Genomic DNA, 15,761 nt, shown 5'->3' on the forward strand with positions numbered 1-15,761 from the left:
GACTGTCTTTATTGACAGTTTGAGATTAAAAATAAACTGCTCTTGGGAGCTCTTCTTCCCTCCTCTCCACTGTTTCCCTAGCCTCAAAAACCACTTTCTTGGCTGACCTCACTTTTCCTTTTGGTGTTAATGTGTGAACCCTTTCACTGAACCTGCTTTTTGCAATGAATCACTTAAAAAAAACACATACACACACACACACACAAAAACCTCACCTGATTTCCATTATGCTTTATCAAGTATAGATTATTAAGAACAATGCAAATCTTGATGAATGAATAGATGGCCTAGTCTGAATTAGGATAAAAAAATAGAATGGGCAGGATGAAAGAAAATCCCCACAATGTTCTGTTTAGGAGACATATACCTAATTATGTGACAGAAAACTGTACAACTAGAAGAATTATATAGTATGTAACAAGGCGGGGGGAGAGAGAGAGAGAGCAAGAGCAGAATCTATTATTGGAAAAAGAATTTAAATATTGGGGGCACATGAAGAGTGTTATTTTACATAGAAAAATGATTCCATATGCCCCTTTCCTTTGGTCTAGAGAGCAAAGGTCCATGATGGGGGCCAGAGGGTTGCATTTCTTTTTGGCCATGGGAACGTAAAGCGCAGAGTAGCTGAAGGACACCGGTGTTAAGAGTGAACTTTATGCTGAGTTTCGGGTTATTGGATGCATGGTGAGGATCAGAAGTCGAATAGAGGAATTTAGCAGATTCCTGGGTTGATATTTAATATTGTGGAAATGATAGTTCTTCCCAAATTATTTAATGGAATTGTTTTTACTGGCATCGCAGGGCACAGCTGGCTTTTTGCTTGAAGGCTCAGAAAGAAGCAGCTGCAATGAGGCACCATAGCTAAAATCAGACATCTTTCCAATATTATAAAAACGGCTTTCTGGTTTCCTAAAAACACTAGCCCGGGGAGAGGGGTTGATAATGATTAACGCATTGTGTTAATTTAAGGCGGACATTGTGTTACTTTGATGCATTTATGTATTGCAGTGTGGTTGTAATGATATCCGTCACATTACATACCTATAATACATTATTATTGTCTGTTTTTAACAAACTGTACACAGACTTTCGGATTGTTTCTTCTAATTCTTGAAAAATGCCTTTTATCTTTTGATGGGGGTTCCATTGAATCTCCAGATGGCTTTGAGTGGTATGGCTGTTTTAACAATATTAATTCTTCCAATCCATGAGCACAGGATGTCTTTTTATTTGTTTGTATCTTCTTTGAAATCTTTCAGCAAAGGGAAGACATTTTATTACTTTTATTTATTTATTTTTTCTTAAAGATTTTTTAATTTATTTGACAGAGACAGCCAGAGAGAGAGGGAACACAAGCAGGGGGAGTGGGAGAGGAAGAAGCAGGCTCATAGCGGAGGAGCCTGATGTGGGGCTCGATCCCATAACGCCGGGATCACGCCCTGAGCCGAAGGCAGACGCTTAACCTCCGTGCCACCCAGGCGCCCCACATTTTATTACTTTTAAACACACACACACACACACACGTAGACACACGAATCCCTGTAGCTGGCAGATGGAGAGGCTGATCATCATAACGAAGAGGTAACATTTAAAAAATTAAGGTGGTCTTAACCTTGGAAACAAAGATTTTTTTTTTTTTAAAGATTTATTTATTTGTCAGAGAGAGCGAGAGAGCTTGAGCACAAGCAGGGGGAGAGGGAAGGGCAGAGGCAGAGGGAGAAGCAGACTCTACACTGAACAGGGATCCTGATGTGGCACTCGATCCCAGGACCCGGGATCATGACCTGAGCAGACGCTTAACTGACTGAGTCACCCACGTGTCCCGGAAACCAAGTTTTTAAGTTTATAAAACATTTATTAGCAACCATTTTGTCATGTAATATGTTGATAAAATATTTCATGTAAAGATATAAATTAAATTATATTTTTATTAAATTTCAACTAATATCTAAATTATCAGGTATTCTAAATGAATAGGTTCTATAATAATGAATTTGTTTTATGAAAAAGGTTTTTTTTTTTTTTTCCAAGAGAGAGCATGCACATGTGTGGGGGAGGGAAGGGCCGAGGAAGGGGGAGAGAGAGTTTTTTAAAAAAGATTTTTATTTATTTATTTATTTGAAAGGGGGGGGGGTAGAGAGCACAGGGAGGAGCAGAGGGAGAGGGATAAACAGACTCTGTGCTGAGTGCAGAGTCCGATGCAGGGCTTGATCCCAGGACCCTGAGATCATGACCTGAGCTGAAATCAAGAATCCAACGCTTAACCAACTAAGCCACCCACGTGTCCCTGAGAGATAGAATCTTAAGTGGCTCCAAGCCCAGCTTGAGTCACATGTGTGATCTCACAAGCCTGAGATCAAGACCTGAGCCGAAATCAAGAGGGGGTCGATGAACTGTCTGAGCCACCAGATGCCCCATGAAAAAGTTTTTTTTTAAATAGATTGATAAATACAAACTTCTGTTTGTTTTTCTATAAAATACACTTCTGAATCTACAAAAAGTGATAGTCGAAGAGAACAGAACTCTGCAAGTAGGTCAGAGATCCTCGGTCGCCCCACCTGACTGACCCTGTTCCGGGGAAAGCAAATCATGACACTGTAAGCAAGTCACAAGCCTCCGGGAGATTTGTTGTGTCTTTTGTTCTGTTTCTTTGTACCTCCCCCTTTCCCTTTAGGAGCACAAGACTTTCTCACAGCCTCCTCTTAATTACCAAAAAACCCAAAAACAAAAAGGGACTGATGGTTATCATTCACATTAAGTCTGTAGTAACTCTTTCATCTCTAAGCAGAACATATTTGATATTAGGAAGCAGGTGTGAAGACTATATTTTGAAAGAGGGTAGAGTTTTTCCAAATAGGTCCTTTTCCTGGTAGGGGTCAGGTGGGGTGGGGGGACCCACTGAATCTGGACTGAGGTGAGGCACAGGTTCAGAGGATGCAGAATTGAAGGAGGCTGGTGTGGAGTATCGTAAACTCACGCCACTCTCAGAATGAGTGAGTAGCTCCTGAAATTTTGTGCGCTGGGTCCTCACTTGCCTCACCGGATGCCTCACCCTGGGGCCCAGGGACAGTCAAGGCCTGATTCGCTCTATATCTTCTGCTCCCTGTGGCTGGAGGCATAGACATTTGCAGCCTTCTGGACATCACACTAATCCCAAGCCTCTCTCTGCTGCATTTTCTTCCCTGTTCCTTTCCCATCCTACATACGATACCAGGTCTCTCTTCCAGTTTTCTTTCTTTCTTTTTTTTTTTTTTCTTTTTTGATGCTTTTTAAGCTTCCCAGACTCATCTTGTGTTTATGTAGGGCGCAGTGACTATTCCTATAGTTATTCCCAACAATATGTGTATTTTGAAATCTTCGCCCACATCATCTGACACCTCTATACTCTCCTTCTATTTCAATTCTAATGTTGTGTTGTATCTTCTGACAATGAAGGATGGTATGGGAATCCAAATTTTTTCTTAATGGTGATTATCGTATCCTTTTAGCTTTCTAAGAGAGTGGAAATTATGCCTGTCACCTTGTTTCAAGGCTTTCTTCTTAGATGCAAATTCTGTCTGGGTCTCTAGCATGTTAGCCTAGAATATGCAAGCATACTTAAGAAAATTTGTGGATTATTTCCATCCTGCCCCCGGAAGTGTATTTTTGAAGGTAATACCATTCTGCAATGGCATCATCTTAGAACTTTCTGGTTTTTGATTCATTGTTGTGAATTCCTGAGTTCAAGTTATGTGAAAATCAATACCTTCATATTTCAGTATGCTCTCAAACCTGTCAATATGAAACGTGTCTAAATATTGAGCATTCAGTAATCTTTAATTAAGTTAGTATTTACATAAGTGTTTTAAGTGAATAATTTCATTAGTAACTCATGGTATTAACAGACTGATGCTTTTACGTTGACATTGTGGTCACGTCACTTATGTAAATAGAATATTAATTTTCTAGGTGGTGGAGAGTTTAATAAATTAATCTGTTTACAAAAGAAGATACTCCAGAGCAGAACATAATTAATCATTGGTGATTCCAACTAGGGAATCAGCAAGATGCAGAGGCAACAAGGGCTGGGATCTTCTTTTCTCCTCTGGGGAGTGCTGCTAAGTACCTGGATGGTGTTGGATTTCCTGGTACCTGCCTGTCAAGTGAGACAGATCCTAACACCCTCTCTTCCTTACAGAAATGTTACAGGGGTAAAAGGGAGTATGAAATGAAACACGAAAGCAATAGAAGATGCTATGAAAAAGTTAAATGCTTACTACATGTTAATATGTAGTTTTATATTCATATTCCTTTATAAAAGTAACACAATTACTTTAAAAAGTAATAGAACTACTTTGTAAGAATAGTATAATCACTTTTCAAATATAACTATTTATTGTTATTTCATATTCTGGTTTTATTTAGAATTGCCTATTCTCTCAATGATGAAATGTAACCAAATGAGTTACCATAATTACATAGGCAACTTGAGCTTGTAGTTATTTTAGGGGGAAAAACACTTTTTTTCTCTAAGTAGACAGAAATCTATTTTGACTGCAGATACTACTATCAGTAGAGAATATGGATTCCCTTTACCCTCGTACTGGAGATCTTAAAGTAAGAAGCTAATTTTTTTTTTTTAAACAGTGGTTAAGTACTTTCATTTTCAAAGGTATGGAATAAACTCTAGGGGATTTCTAATCTGATGGCGACTTTCAGTATTATATTAACAGGTTTTTAAGTGTGTTCACAAACAGTAATAGTGAAAGACTATTAAAATGTTTTCTTTTTTTTACCTTATCAATCTGTTCCAATATCAATCAGTAATTAACACTTAAGTTATACTAGTACTTGAGGGATAACTGATTATTCATTGTTTTTCCAAATAGCAATCTAATGGTTTGGTAATACTAATTGCAGAGAGAGTGATAGAATGCTGCCTGTGCTCTTTTCTTGTCTCCGAGCCATACAACGAAGATGGAAGCTAAGAACCCCTAAAAGATATAACCAAGCCGTAGCTCCTCTACAATGAAGATGAATGGCATAAAAGACCAACGTTTGCTACTGCCCGCTCTCAGTATACAACATACAGCTTCTGATTATTTATTTTCCCTAAAGACATTTGTTGTCTTTATACCTAGAGCTGTGGTTCTAAGCCAGGGACAGTTTTGTCCCCCAGGGGACATTTGTCAGTGCTTGGAAACATTTGTGATTGTCACAAGCGGGGGAGGGGAGGTACTCCTGGCACCTAGTACGCAGAGGCCCAGGATGTTGCTAAACCGCCCGCGATGCACAGGACATCTCACAACTAAGAGTTACCTGGTAAAAATGTCTGTGGTGCTTAGCTTGAAAAACTGCTCTAGAAGGACTGAAACGTTTGAGGCAAGGCCAAATGTGTGGAATTCTTTAAATGAACATAAATGTGTAAAGTTGTCTATCAGCATTGGTAGGTAGCACTTTTGCTTTAGAAAAGCCATTTGTTAATAAGGTATAATGATTAAGAACAAATTAAACAGTGCCGCTTTTTAAAATTCTTTTGTTGGCAGTAAAATGAATTTGGGTCGTTTGGGGTTAGGGACATTAAGCAAGCAACTCACTCAGCCTATGGTTAATTATTTTTTAATTTAGTTTTAATGGAATCTAGTATGATCTCTTCCCTTTTAATTGCGTATGAGTTTGCTGCTCAAAATGCATATACAATTCATATATAGCTCCGGANNNGTGAAGGGAAAGAGGCTAGATTAAAATGTCATCTCTGGAATTAATAGACAAAAAAAAAAAAAAAAACAAACCCAAGTAGGTGGCTTCTTATTTTATGCTTCTTAATGCTTTTCTTGTTTTAATCATTAGTATTCCTTTTTTTTTTTTTAATTCTGAGTGTTTATTTTTCTTAAAGATTTTGTTTATCTGAGAAGGGGAGGGGCAGAGGGGGATGGAGAGGGAGAAGCAAACTCTGCGCTGAGCATGCAGCCTGATGCGGGGCTCAATCTCTGGACCCTGAGTCGGGTGCTTGACCGACTGTGCCATCTAAGCACCCCTAATTCTGAGTGAGTTTCCTTCCTTCCTTCCTTCCTTCCTTCCTTCCTTCCTTCCTTCCTTCCTTCCCTCCATCCCTCCCTCTTTTCATTTCTTTCTTTCTTTTCTTTCTTTTTCTTTCTTTTCTTTCTTTCTTTTCTTTCTTTCTTTCTTTCTTTCTTTCTTTCTTTCTTTCTTTTTCTTTCTTTCTTTCTTTCTTTCTTTCTTTCTTTCTTTCTTTTCTTTTTAAAGATTTTTATTTGAGAGAGAGAGACAGAGAGAGCGTGAGTGGGGGAGGGGGCAGAGGAAGAGGGAAAAGCATACTCCCCACTAAGCAGGGAGCCTGATGAGATGCGGGGCTCCATCCCAGGACCCCGAGATCATGACCTGAGCTGAAGGCAGACACTTAACCGACTGAGCCACCCAGGTGCCCCTGATTCTGAGTATTCTTAAAGATAAACTCACTCTTTACCTTATGTGTGAAATGTCTCCAAGCTAAAAACTGAGGATTTCTTGCTATGAATCTTTTTTTGCCCAACTTAGTCTTTGTTATAGTTTAGTTACTGTGATCCAGGAATGAGCCCTTACATTTCACTGGCATTTGTGTTTAAATATTAGCGTCTGTTCCTCTGTGTAGTATGGAGAAAGCATAGGCATGTTTATGGTTGGTGCTTGTTCTGGTCCTTCTACCATCCTTTTTTTTTTTTTTTCCTTTTTTACTTACCTTCTACCATCTTTAATGCAAGCTTGAAAGCATCACCATCAAATTGTTAATAAGAACTAGAATGAGTAGCAATATATGCCATGGAAGGTTCTCCAATTCTGACTTCATTCTTCTTAAATATTCTTCTTAAAGATAATGTCTCATTTGAAATGTGATACTGTCTCAGCTAAAAAGGTGTATCATATCAAGTAGAAAGAGTGGAAAGAGTAGGGAAACATTGAACTCTTGTGTTTGATTTTTGAATGCCAGTTTGCCTTATATATCATCAGAAATATAAGCACTATAAATTTGAGAACATGATCAATTATATATGTGTATGCATGTGTATATGTGTATATCTGTATATGTGTATAATTACATGGGTGTGTATACATACATTCAAATGATGTTCGTAGTAAGCCAGTGTTATATCTTGAATTCTTTCTAAGGTGCTGATTTTCCTAGAAGTTCTGAATAAGATAGCTTGGGGTTGACCATATTGTAAGGTATAAACCATTACCCTAAATTTTTTCCCCACTTTCAGTATTCTTATTTATTGTTTACAGACAATTTACGTATCTCCTACCCTTTCCTTTAAGTTAGTGTGACAATTTTCCATAATAAACAAAGAGCAGCTTTGGTCAAGAATGGAATGAAATAGCAAAAACAAAAAGCAAAAAAACCCAAATCACTGCTGCTTTTAAAAAACCAACACTGTCACCAGTTATATTCAAACAAAAACACACAAACGATGTTTTCGCGAAACATGTCTTCAGCATTCCTTGCGACTGGCTGTCCTCACCCCCACGCACACGGCAGGGCTGCGTCAGCCCGTTTGTCAGTTTGTCAGTCTGTCAGTTTGTCATGCTGGCTCTGGGAGGCTCAATCAGCTTCACATTATCCGGAGGCCCTGGATGGAAGATGGAGGTCTTGAAATCCCAAATGCTCATGGCTCCCATCGATGCCAGTAGTGCAGACTTTGTGACAGTCTTGCTTGTCCACCTCATAGACACTGAGTGATGCCGTTCTGGTGCAGTGTCTCCAAGGCTGGGTTGCGGTCCCCAGTCGTGGCTCTCGTCCGTGGTGCGAAAGCATTCCATGGCAGACATGTTGCGCCGGATGCTCTGGTTCGGAATGTCTAGTTTGGACATGAAGGTTGAGCAGCCACGGTCATCCCAGTTAAAGAGCCGGGGCAGCAGTCATGGCCCGCAGCTGCAGTGCTCTTCTCCGAGACAAGTGACACACTCAGGAGGGGCAGGAACTCTGTTTCCAGAGTTGAGACCTGCGCGCTTTTTGACATATTGGCAACGGCTACGATGCTGTCATGGCTGACCCAGGCCAGGCTGTTCCCACGGGCAGAGAAGCTGACCCCACGCACCCAGCCACCAGTGCCGCTGCCACCGAACTCTGACACGGGCTGACCAAAAGCCATCTCGCTGCCCCAGGGCATGCTGGTTGGCTTTTCATCCACTGCTTGAATGTAGGCAGAAAACACTCTGCATTTGGAATCAATGATCCTGCTGCCAGCCAAACATGGTTGGAATGCCAGTCCAAGCTGAGGAAATACCCTGAATTTTATAGCTGTCCATGACAGTGTCTCACTTTGCCTTTCAATCGATATTTTCCAATAATTCATTGTATCACACACATTCTGATTTATTTCCTCCCTTATTAATACATATATCCTGCAAAGTGTGGCTGCAATCCCATCTTTTTGTCTATCGTAACCCATGTGGTTTTACTTTCCTCTGAATTCTGACAACACAATTTTCTGTACCTCTTCAGTGAAACACTTATTTTCTTCATATTGATCATTACCTTATTTTACGTATTTACTCTATTTTTGGGATCTAATTATCATTGTGGTGTTGTATTTATATTCCATTAGTTAATCGCATAGCACCTTACATAGCTTTATTGTTTTTTTAGGTTCAAAATAAATACTAATTTTAAAATACAAGGAGGAACTTGTTGTAAGTCAGCATTTACATTCCTAGCAAAGCTTAGGTGCAGTAACTAGTATCTACTGGTTACTAGTTACCAGTGTTACTAGTAACTAGTACCCTTGTAGGCTCTGTATTACATGTTGGGCTGTACCAGTGAACAGAACAGGCAAAAATGTCCTCTCAAAATTTACATTCTGGTTAAAGGAAATAGGAAATATATAACAAACGAGATACTTAGTAAATTGTTAGATTATGATGTTTCCATTTGCTTAAAGGTAGCTGAATAGAAATCTCAAGCCATGAAAAATTCAAAGGTATTATCCTATTTCAGAAAGCTGGGTTATAGGGGAAAGGAAAGAAAAGGCTATAATTTAAAGTGATTTTTACCAATTGTGTTAAATGCAACTGACAGTGTATTAGAGAGTATTAAATGGGGGGGGATTTTCAAAACTTGACATTTATTTCTGAGATAACATCACTTAGTATTTTAATTAAAGAGGACAAGGGGAGTGTTTGAGGAGATCAGGAGTTAATTAGTAAATACTACATATTCTTTTATGGCAGTATTCATTTTTTTTTAACTGCGCTAATTTTCAATGGAGGAAGATAGACTTTTAAAAAATGTTCTTTGTTGTTGGTAAAATATATTCTAGTAACACTAGATCTGAATTGACGTTAGTTATTTTTTACCTTAGATGAAGGATTCTTCACATATCTGAACATCTCTTTCTGTTGGCCAGCTTGTCTGATGATGTAACTTATGATAAATAAAAAGAAGGACTTTATTATAGTTGTGAATCATTGCAAAATTTCTTAAGGTAAGGGAACTTTGATCTTAAAAGTGACCATGAAAGAGCATTATATCATTCTTTTGTGTTAATACATCTTTTAGAAACAAGACATTCTCAGTTGCTAGGGAACAAGTAGTTCAAAAGCCCACAAAACACTTAATAAAGAAGAAAAAAAATATAACCAAGCCATCCCACATTGCAAAATTTAAGTAAAAGTAAGTGAAATTGATTTTGTGAGTCTCTAAAGCAGTTGAGGTGACAAGGCATCTCTTTGCCTGCCTGCATTATTAGTACTGAAGATGCGAGAATGTACTCCTGCTAGCCAATAAAGGCAGTGAAATGAGAACGATGGTGGGAGTTTGATCACATTTTCTTTTAATCCCTCTCCTTATTATGAGGTAGGATCATATTCATTCATCCAATTCATATATAGTTTTGGACAGTGTGTGCACATTTATTTTGATATTTTTAGCTCAGGATCCTACATTATTGTGAGGGTCATAATAGGAGTCCTGAGATAATTTCCTTATTTTGTAAAGTCGAACAGAAATTGTACATTTCTCACAATAGAGCTCATTCTTCCTATGAATGAAATGAATCGAATGAGTAATGAAATGAAGGTGCAAAGTAGTAATTAATAATGTTAATCACAACTTTCAAAGCATGGGTCTTTCTTAGCATTTTTATTTTTTGGAAGAGTGAATCACTCGAGGAGTTATTATAGACTTATTATCCAGAGGCTGATTATTATTGTTAACTGTCAGCTGGGAGCTCTTCACAAATAGTTCATTGTTTTAATTTTCCTTTTTTTTTTTTTAAAGATTTTATTTATTTATGTGACAGAGAGACAGCCAGCGAGAGAGGGTACAGAGCAGGCGAGTGAGAGAGGAAGAAGCAGGCTCCCAGCAGAGGAGCCCGATGTGGGACTCTATCCCGGAATGCCGGGATCACGCCCTGAGCGGAAGGCAGACGCTTTAACGACTGCGCTACCCAGGCGCCCCCCATTGTTTTAATTTTCTATTGTTAGTGTAACAAATCACCAAAAATGTATTGGCTTATAACACAAATTTATTATTTTACAACCTATAGATCAGAAAGTCTTTCCCTTGGCTCATGGACCCTTTCCTCCATCTTCAAAGCTAGCAACATTGGATTTCTCCTAATGTTGCGATCTCTCTGGTTTCCTCTTGCATAGTCACGTCTTCCCCTTTTCAGGATCCTTGTGATGACATTGGGCTCACCAAGACTGTCCAGGATAACCTCTTTCTTTTCAGTTCACCTGATTAGTAAAATTTCATTTCATCTGCAAAATTAATTCCCCTCTGCCATGTAACTGCATATAGTTGCAGGTTCTGGGGATTAGCATGTGGATACCTTGGGATAGCCATCCCTTCTGTCACTCAGTACTGAGTGCTGCTTTCCTTTCACTAGTCAGATGTCTGCTTCTTCTGCCCTTGATGCCCCTAACTATTGTGCCACATGTAGTGAAAGAATGTGATTCGTTCAGTGTGTTTTCATCATTTATACAAATTTTTCGTACCTGTTTCCTCACAGGCCATTGAATAAGAAGTTAGCTGCTCTAGTTCTGATATGTCCTGATGCAATTAGTCAGGGGCCAAGGTCAAGGTCATACATTAGAATATTGCTACCCATTTGTAAGGAAACATGTAGGACTCTTCTTTCATCAGGGACTGTCAAACGGAAAACTTGTCTCAGGAAGATGAAAGTGGGCATGGCAGAAATGTGGATTGTTTACTCGGGACAAGTTCCATGGGAGGGAAGGGGTTGCCAAAATTTACATATTTAAGACTTAATATGCAGAAATTTCTGTTTCTCTTTATGGAACTTACTCATGAGCTGCCATTCTCTCTCACCTGGGGGAAAAAAACTTAGTCTCAGAATTTCAAGGTTTCTGTCCCAACTCCCTCCCAATAATCTCTAGTTTTCTTGACTTTGCTCCTTGGCATCTGGGTGCAAGGGCAAACATGTGACAAGATGTGTAGTATATTTGCTCTTTTCTGTGCTCTTGGCATAGATACTGAATGTGAATGCTACTGAGAACTTGGCTAATCTCTTCAGCCTCCTTAGGGCGCCTTGGCTCTGGGTGGTTTGTGCCATCAACCTTCAGCTGGAACTCTGCTCCCTGCTGTCCGTCTCTCAAGCTCTGCTTTGGGATTCCCTTGATTCTGCACTGACGCAGTCTCCTAGCAGACAGATTAATGCTGAGCTACCTTGCTTGTTCATCGCAATGGGATTTCCTATTTTTCCACATCCTGCTGAAGACCAGGGAGATCCAGGGCCGAGTGGTATTGCACATCCGCTTTGCCTAAACATGCCACATTACCATTTTACCTTCAGCTGCTTCGGGCAGTGGTTTTCACCTTTACAATGTGAAATGGGAACCAAACTGCCTCCACTCTGATACTCCAAAGCCTGAATTTCAGTATTCTCACTAATACAATGGTTAATTAAATGTATTTTTGAGGTTTCTTCAAGTGAGTAAAGATATAGTGTATGTGGAACACCGCAGACTGGTATAGAGTAGAAGCCTAAAAGCGATTGCAATACAGTCTTCTAGGTCTTCCATAACTTGGAAGCCTACCTTGCTTGCAGTAAGCATCTCTGGGGTATCTGTGTTATTCTGTGGCATGATAGTAAGTATTATGATTTCTGAAATATTTCTTTAGGTATGTTTATGAAGCAATTACATCAATCATTGGCGTCACTTTTTAAATATTATACTTGAGGTTATTTTTAAATGTATCATTCTGAAGATTACCTTGGAACTATGGACTTGGAGCAAAAATTTAGAAGTTTCCAGTGAAAAAAGGAAGAGAAACTATATTCTCTGTTGTCTATGAATGTAATAGTGAATGGTCATTAAAGCCAGTTAATTAAGATTTGTAAGAAAGCAAGAATGGACAGGTGACAGATACTCTTTCTGTCAAGACTTGTGGCATGGATGGAAGTGAGAGGATTTGAACTGCAGAAAAATTAAGACATATGAGTATATCCGTCAGGAGGAAAAACATCCTGTCTAGGATTCTCATTATATGCTACATTCTAGTAGAAGAAATGGAAGCCAGTGTCACACAGCGTAAGAGGAATTGAAATCTGATTTGAATGGAGCTCTGTCTGGTATCAAAAACTCATATTATTCACACTGTGTTCTTTTTTTTCCTTTTTTTCTGGAAAGAGATTGGATAAAATGGTAAAACAGACAATTACTTTTAAAAAAGAAAAAAAAAAGGGGGCACCTGAGTGGCTCAGTCAGTTAAGCGTCTGCCTTTGGCTCAGGTCATGATCCTGGGATCGAGCCCTGTGTTGGGCTCCCTGCTCAGCGGGGAGTCTGCTTCTCCTTCTCCCTCTGCCCCCTCCCTATTTGTGTGCTCCCTCTTTCACACTCTCAAATAAATAAATAAATAAAATCTTAAAAAAAAAAAAAAGAAAAAAGAGACTATTAAGAGAAAAAGAAGTATTGTTAAGGTTCTGTTTTAAAAAATCACGTTAACATGTTAAATATTTTAGAAATGGGGTTTATTTTAGTGGCAGGAGGAATTATAAATGTATGTACTTTGTAAAAATATATAATCTTAAAGATCCACTTGAGCCCTTCTCCTCCAGAAACTTTTACTAAACATATACCAGGAGACTTCTGTGAGCCTTCGCAGTACCTCTTGCAATAACGAAGAATATTGTAGTCTTTAAAACCAGAAGCAAGAACTGCTTCTAGTGGTGGGGCTGTTCTATGGTTTTAATTAATTTTTATTACCAAGAAAACATTTCAGATGTGCTTTTATACATGAAAAAGACAACAGGATATTTATATTGGGGCTGTAGATGTAATTTTCCTTGACTTCATTTATTTAAAGTTTATTTGTGAGTTAGATACTGTTTTTTAAACTTTTTCTAAGCATTTGAAATTAAAAAATAGAATCAATTTGAGAGAATATTCTTTATATATTTGAGAGTATCTGCATATACTTAACTGAATTGTTTCTCTCTGATTCGTAATCCATTCGTTCTTTAAAGAACTTGTAATATATCTGGCATACGTAGGAAGTGACCTCATAAGTGACCTTACGTTTAGTACATAATGCAAAGTACAGATTGTGTATTTGGAAATGATCTTTACCAACTCTGAATTCTGTCGTAGTCCCCATACCACAGGAAGAAGGGCAGACTTCAAACAGAAATGAACACCATATTAATGGCACAAAGCACGACTGCCTTTCACACCAATTAGCTTTATTGGTTTTGCTGCAAAGAACTAAATGTCCTGAATCAATTATGGTGATGTTGAGGTTTATCTGTTTGCATCCCAAATCAATTAATCTTTTCAGGAGTTCATGTTCCTGGATGTCATGTTAGGCTAAAATGAAAGAGAGAGCCTTGGGCTGAATGGAGTTGTTCATGGACAACCTGGTCTTTAAAATAGGACTCAATAATTTGCCCCTCAGCAGAAAGTGTTAAGCAATCCAGTAATATGCAGGAATTCCAAATAAAAATGAATATGGAGGTTTTATATGACTAGATTACTGTGCCCTGAATAGTTGGGGTGATAAACCTACAGGGTCAAAATTCAAATGAGTATGGGAAAAACCTCATAGTTTGAATAAGTCAAAAATTTTTCGGAGTAAAAGTTTGATGTCAGTCTCTTCAAATGATTAAGTTTGAATGACTTAATTAAAATTTCATGTGAAAATAACGTGTTCTGCTACAATAAATGTTAGCATATGCATCTGTGTATACTTGAAACCAGTGTTTCCCAGTAGCATCCGTGGTCACCTGGAACCGGGCTATAGGACCTGTTGGTAGTATCGCAGAAAGCTGGAGTTCTGCCAGAAAAAGCAGGGTTGAGCTGGTTCCTTGCATGTGCCTGGATTCACTTCTCCTAAGATGGTAAAAACCTGCCAGTCCCTGGCTTTCAAAGATGGTTTAGTCATGCATGTGCAACCCATCTGTTGGGTGCATAAGGGATTTCCTACTCGGCTCAGCCCTGCAGCCACAAGCATGGACACTGTTTTCCCCCATCCCCCATTCTTTACTGTCACCCCCACCCCTGGAGTGTGCAGGCTGTGCAGGACGGGTGCGTCTTATGCCACTCCAGGGAAATCCTTCTATAGACACTGATGTGAGGCCGAATTATAGGCTTCTTTTGCTGCGTAGTTTGATTCAGTGATTCAAAGAAAACAAAACCCTAAAGATGCAGTTTGCTAATAAAAAATATTTGCACTATTACAGATTTAACCGAACTCTAATGCAGACCTCAGTGACCTTCAGTCCCTCTGTGTAATAAAGCTCTCTGTGTTACCTGGATGAAACTTAGCAGGGGTTTCATGCTCTCTCTCTCTTGCTCTCTCTCCTCCCCCCTGCTCCCTTCTCTCCTCTCTTTCTCTCCCTCTTCTTCTATTCATAGGGTTTAGCAGCATACATTGTAATCTCAGGGGTTGTAGCTGGGGATAAACCGTGGGAGGTCTCCTTTAATACATTATAACTTCCCCCTTCCTTCTACTTTGGTTCACTGCACACATCCTCCAAGCCTGACCTGCCATGCCTCCATCCTACTGTTTTCTAGCATGGCCTTTCTTTAAAAAAAAAAAAAAAAAAAAAAAAAAAAAAAATCCCAATGGCAGTTAATACCAGGTTTTGATTTTGGGGAGGTACCATCTCAGGTCACAAAATTGCATACACAGGGGCGCCTGGGTGGCTCAGTCGGTTAAGCGTCTGCCTTCGGCTCAGGTCATGATCCCAGGGTTCTGGGATCAAGCTCTGCGCATCGGGCTCTCTGCTCAGTGGGAAGCTGCTTCTCCTTCTCCCTGCCGCTCCCCCTGCTTGTACTCTCTCTGTGTCAAATAAATAAATAAAATCTTAAAAAAAAAAAACCTTAAAAAATTGCATACACTAGATCATTGTGCTACAAGATATTTACAACCTGTTGACATGCTATTTTGACTAGCTGGTGGTCTTATAGCGAATTTTTATTTACATATATATTTTTAACATATCCAAATTCCAAAAAGATCAAAATGAACGAGTGGGTCTTTCTAATCATTGTTTATGGTTTAAAATACATTCTACCGTGAATTTATGAACCATATAAACAATTATTCTTATTAACTTTCTTTTCTCTTCACGCAGATTTATGAGAAGTATCAAGATTTGTATACCGTGGAACCAAATAATGCACGGCAGCTGGTGGAAATTGCAGCCAGGGATATTGAGAAGCTTCTGAGCAACAGATCTAAAGCTCTGGTGGTGAGTTTAAATTGGACCTGCTCCTTTTATTATTTTCCATTACTTGTTTATTTTTCACACTTTATTTTC

General features: G+C 38.9%; 1 protein-coding gene and 1 pseudogene across 2 annotated transcripts in view; one reads left to right on the forward strand and one right to left on the reverse strand.

Moving 5' to 3' along the window:
* The window catches only part of CACNA2D1 (calcium voltage-gated channel auxiliary subunit alpha2delta 1), a 480,944-nt gene that overhangs the window by 85,044 nt on the left and 380,139 nt on the right, over positions 1-15,761 (forward strand). For both annotated transcript variants that reach the window (XM_040644315.1, XM_040644316.1), the window contains exon 3: positions 15,576-15,692. In XM_040644315.1, the coding sequence (XP_040500249.1) occupies positions 15,576-15,692 (117 nt within the window). The remainder of the gene's footprint in view (positions 1-15,575; positions 15,693-15,761) is intronic.
* On the reverse strand, positions 6,672-10,993 carry LOC103658768 (annotated as a pseudogene).

Source organism: Ursus maritimus, unplaced genomic scaffold, assembly GCF_017311325.1.
Source record: "Ursus maritimus isolate PB19 unplaced genomic scaffold, ASM1731132v1 scaffold_3, whole genome shotgun sequence".
NCBI classification, from domain to species: domain Eukaryota; kingdom Metazoa; phylum Chordata; class Mammalia; order Carnivora; family Ursidae; genus Ursus; species Ursus maritimus.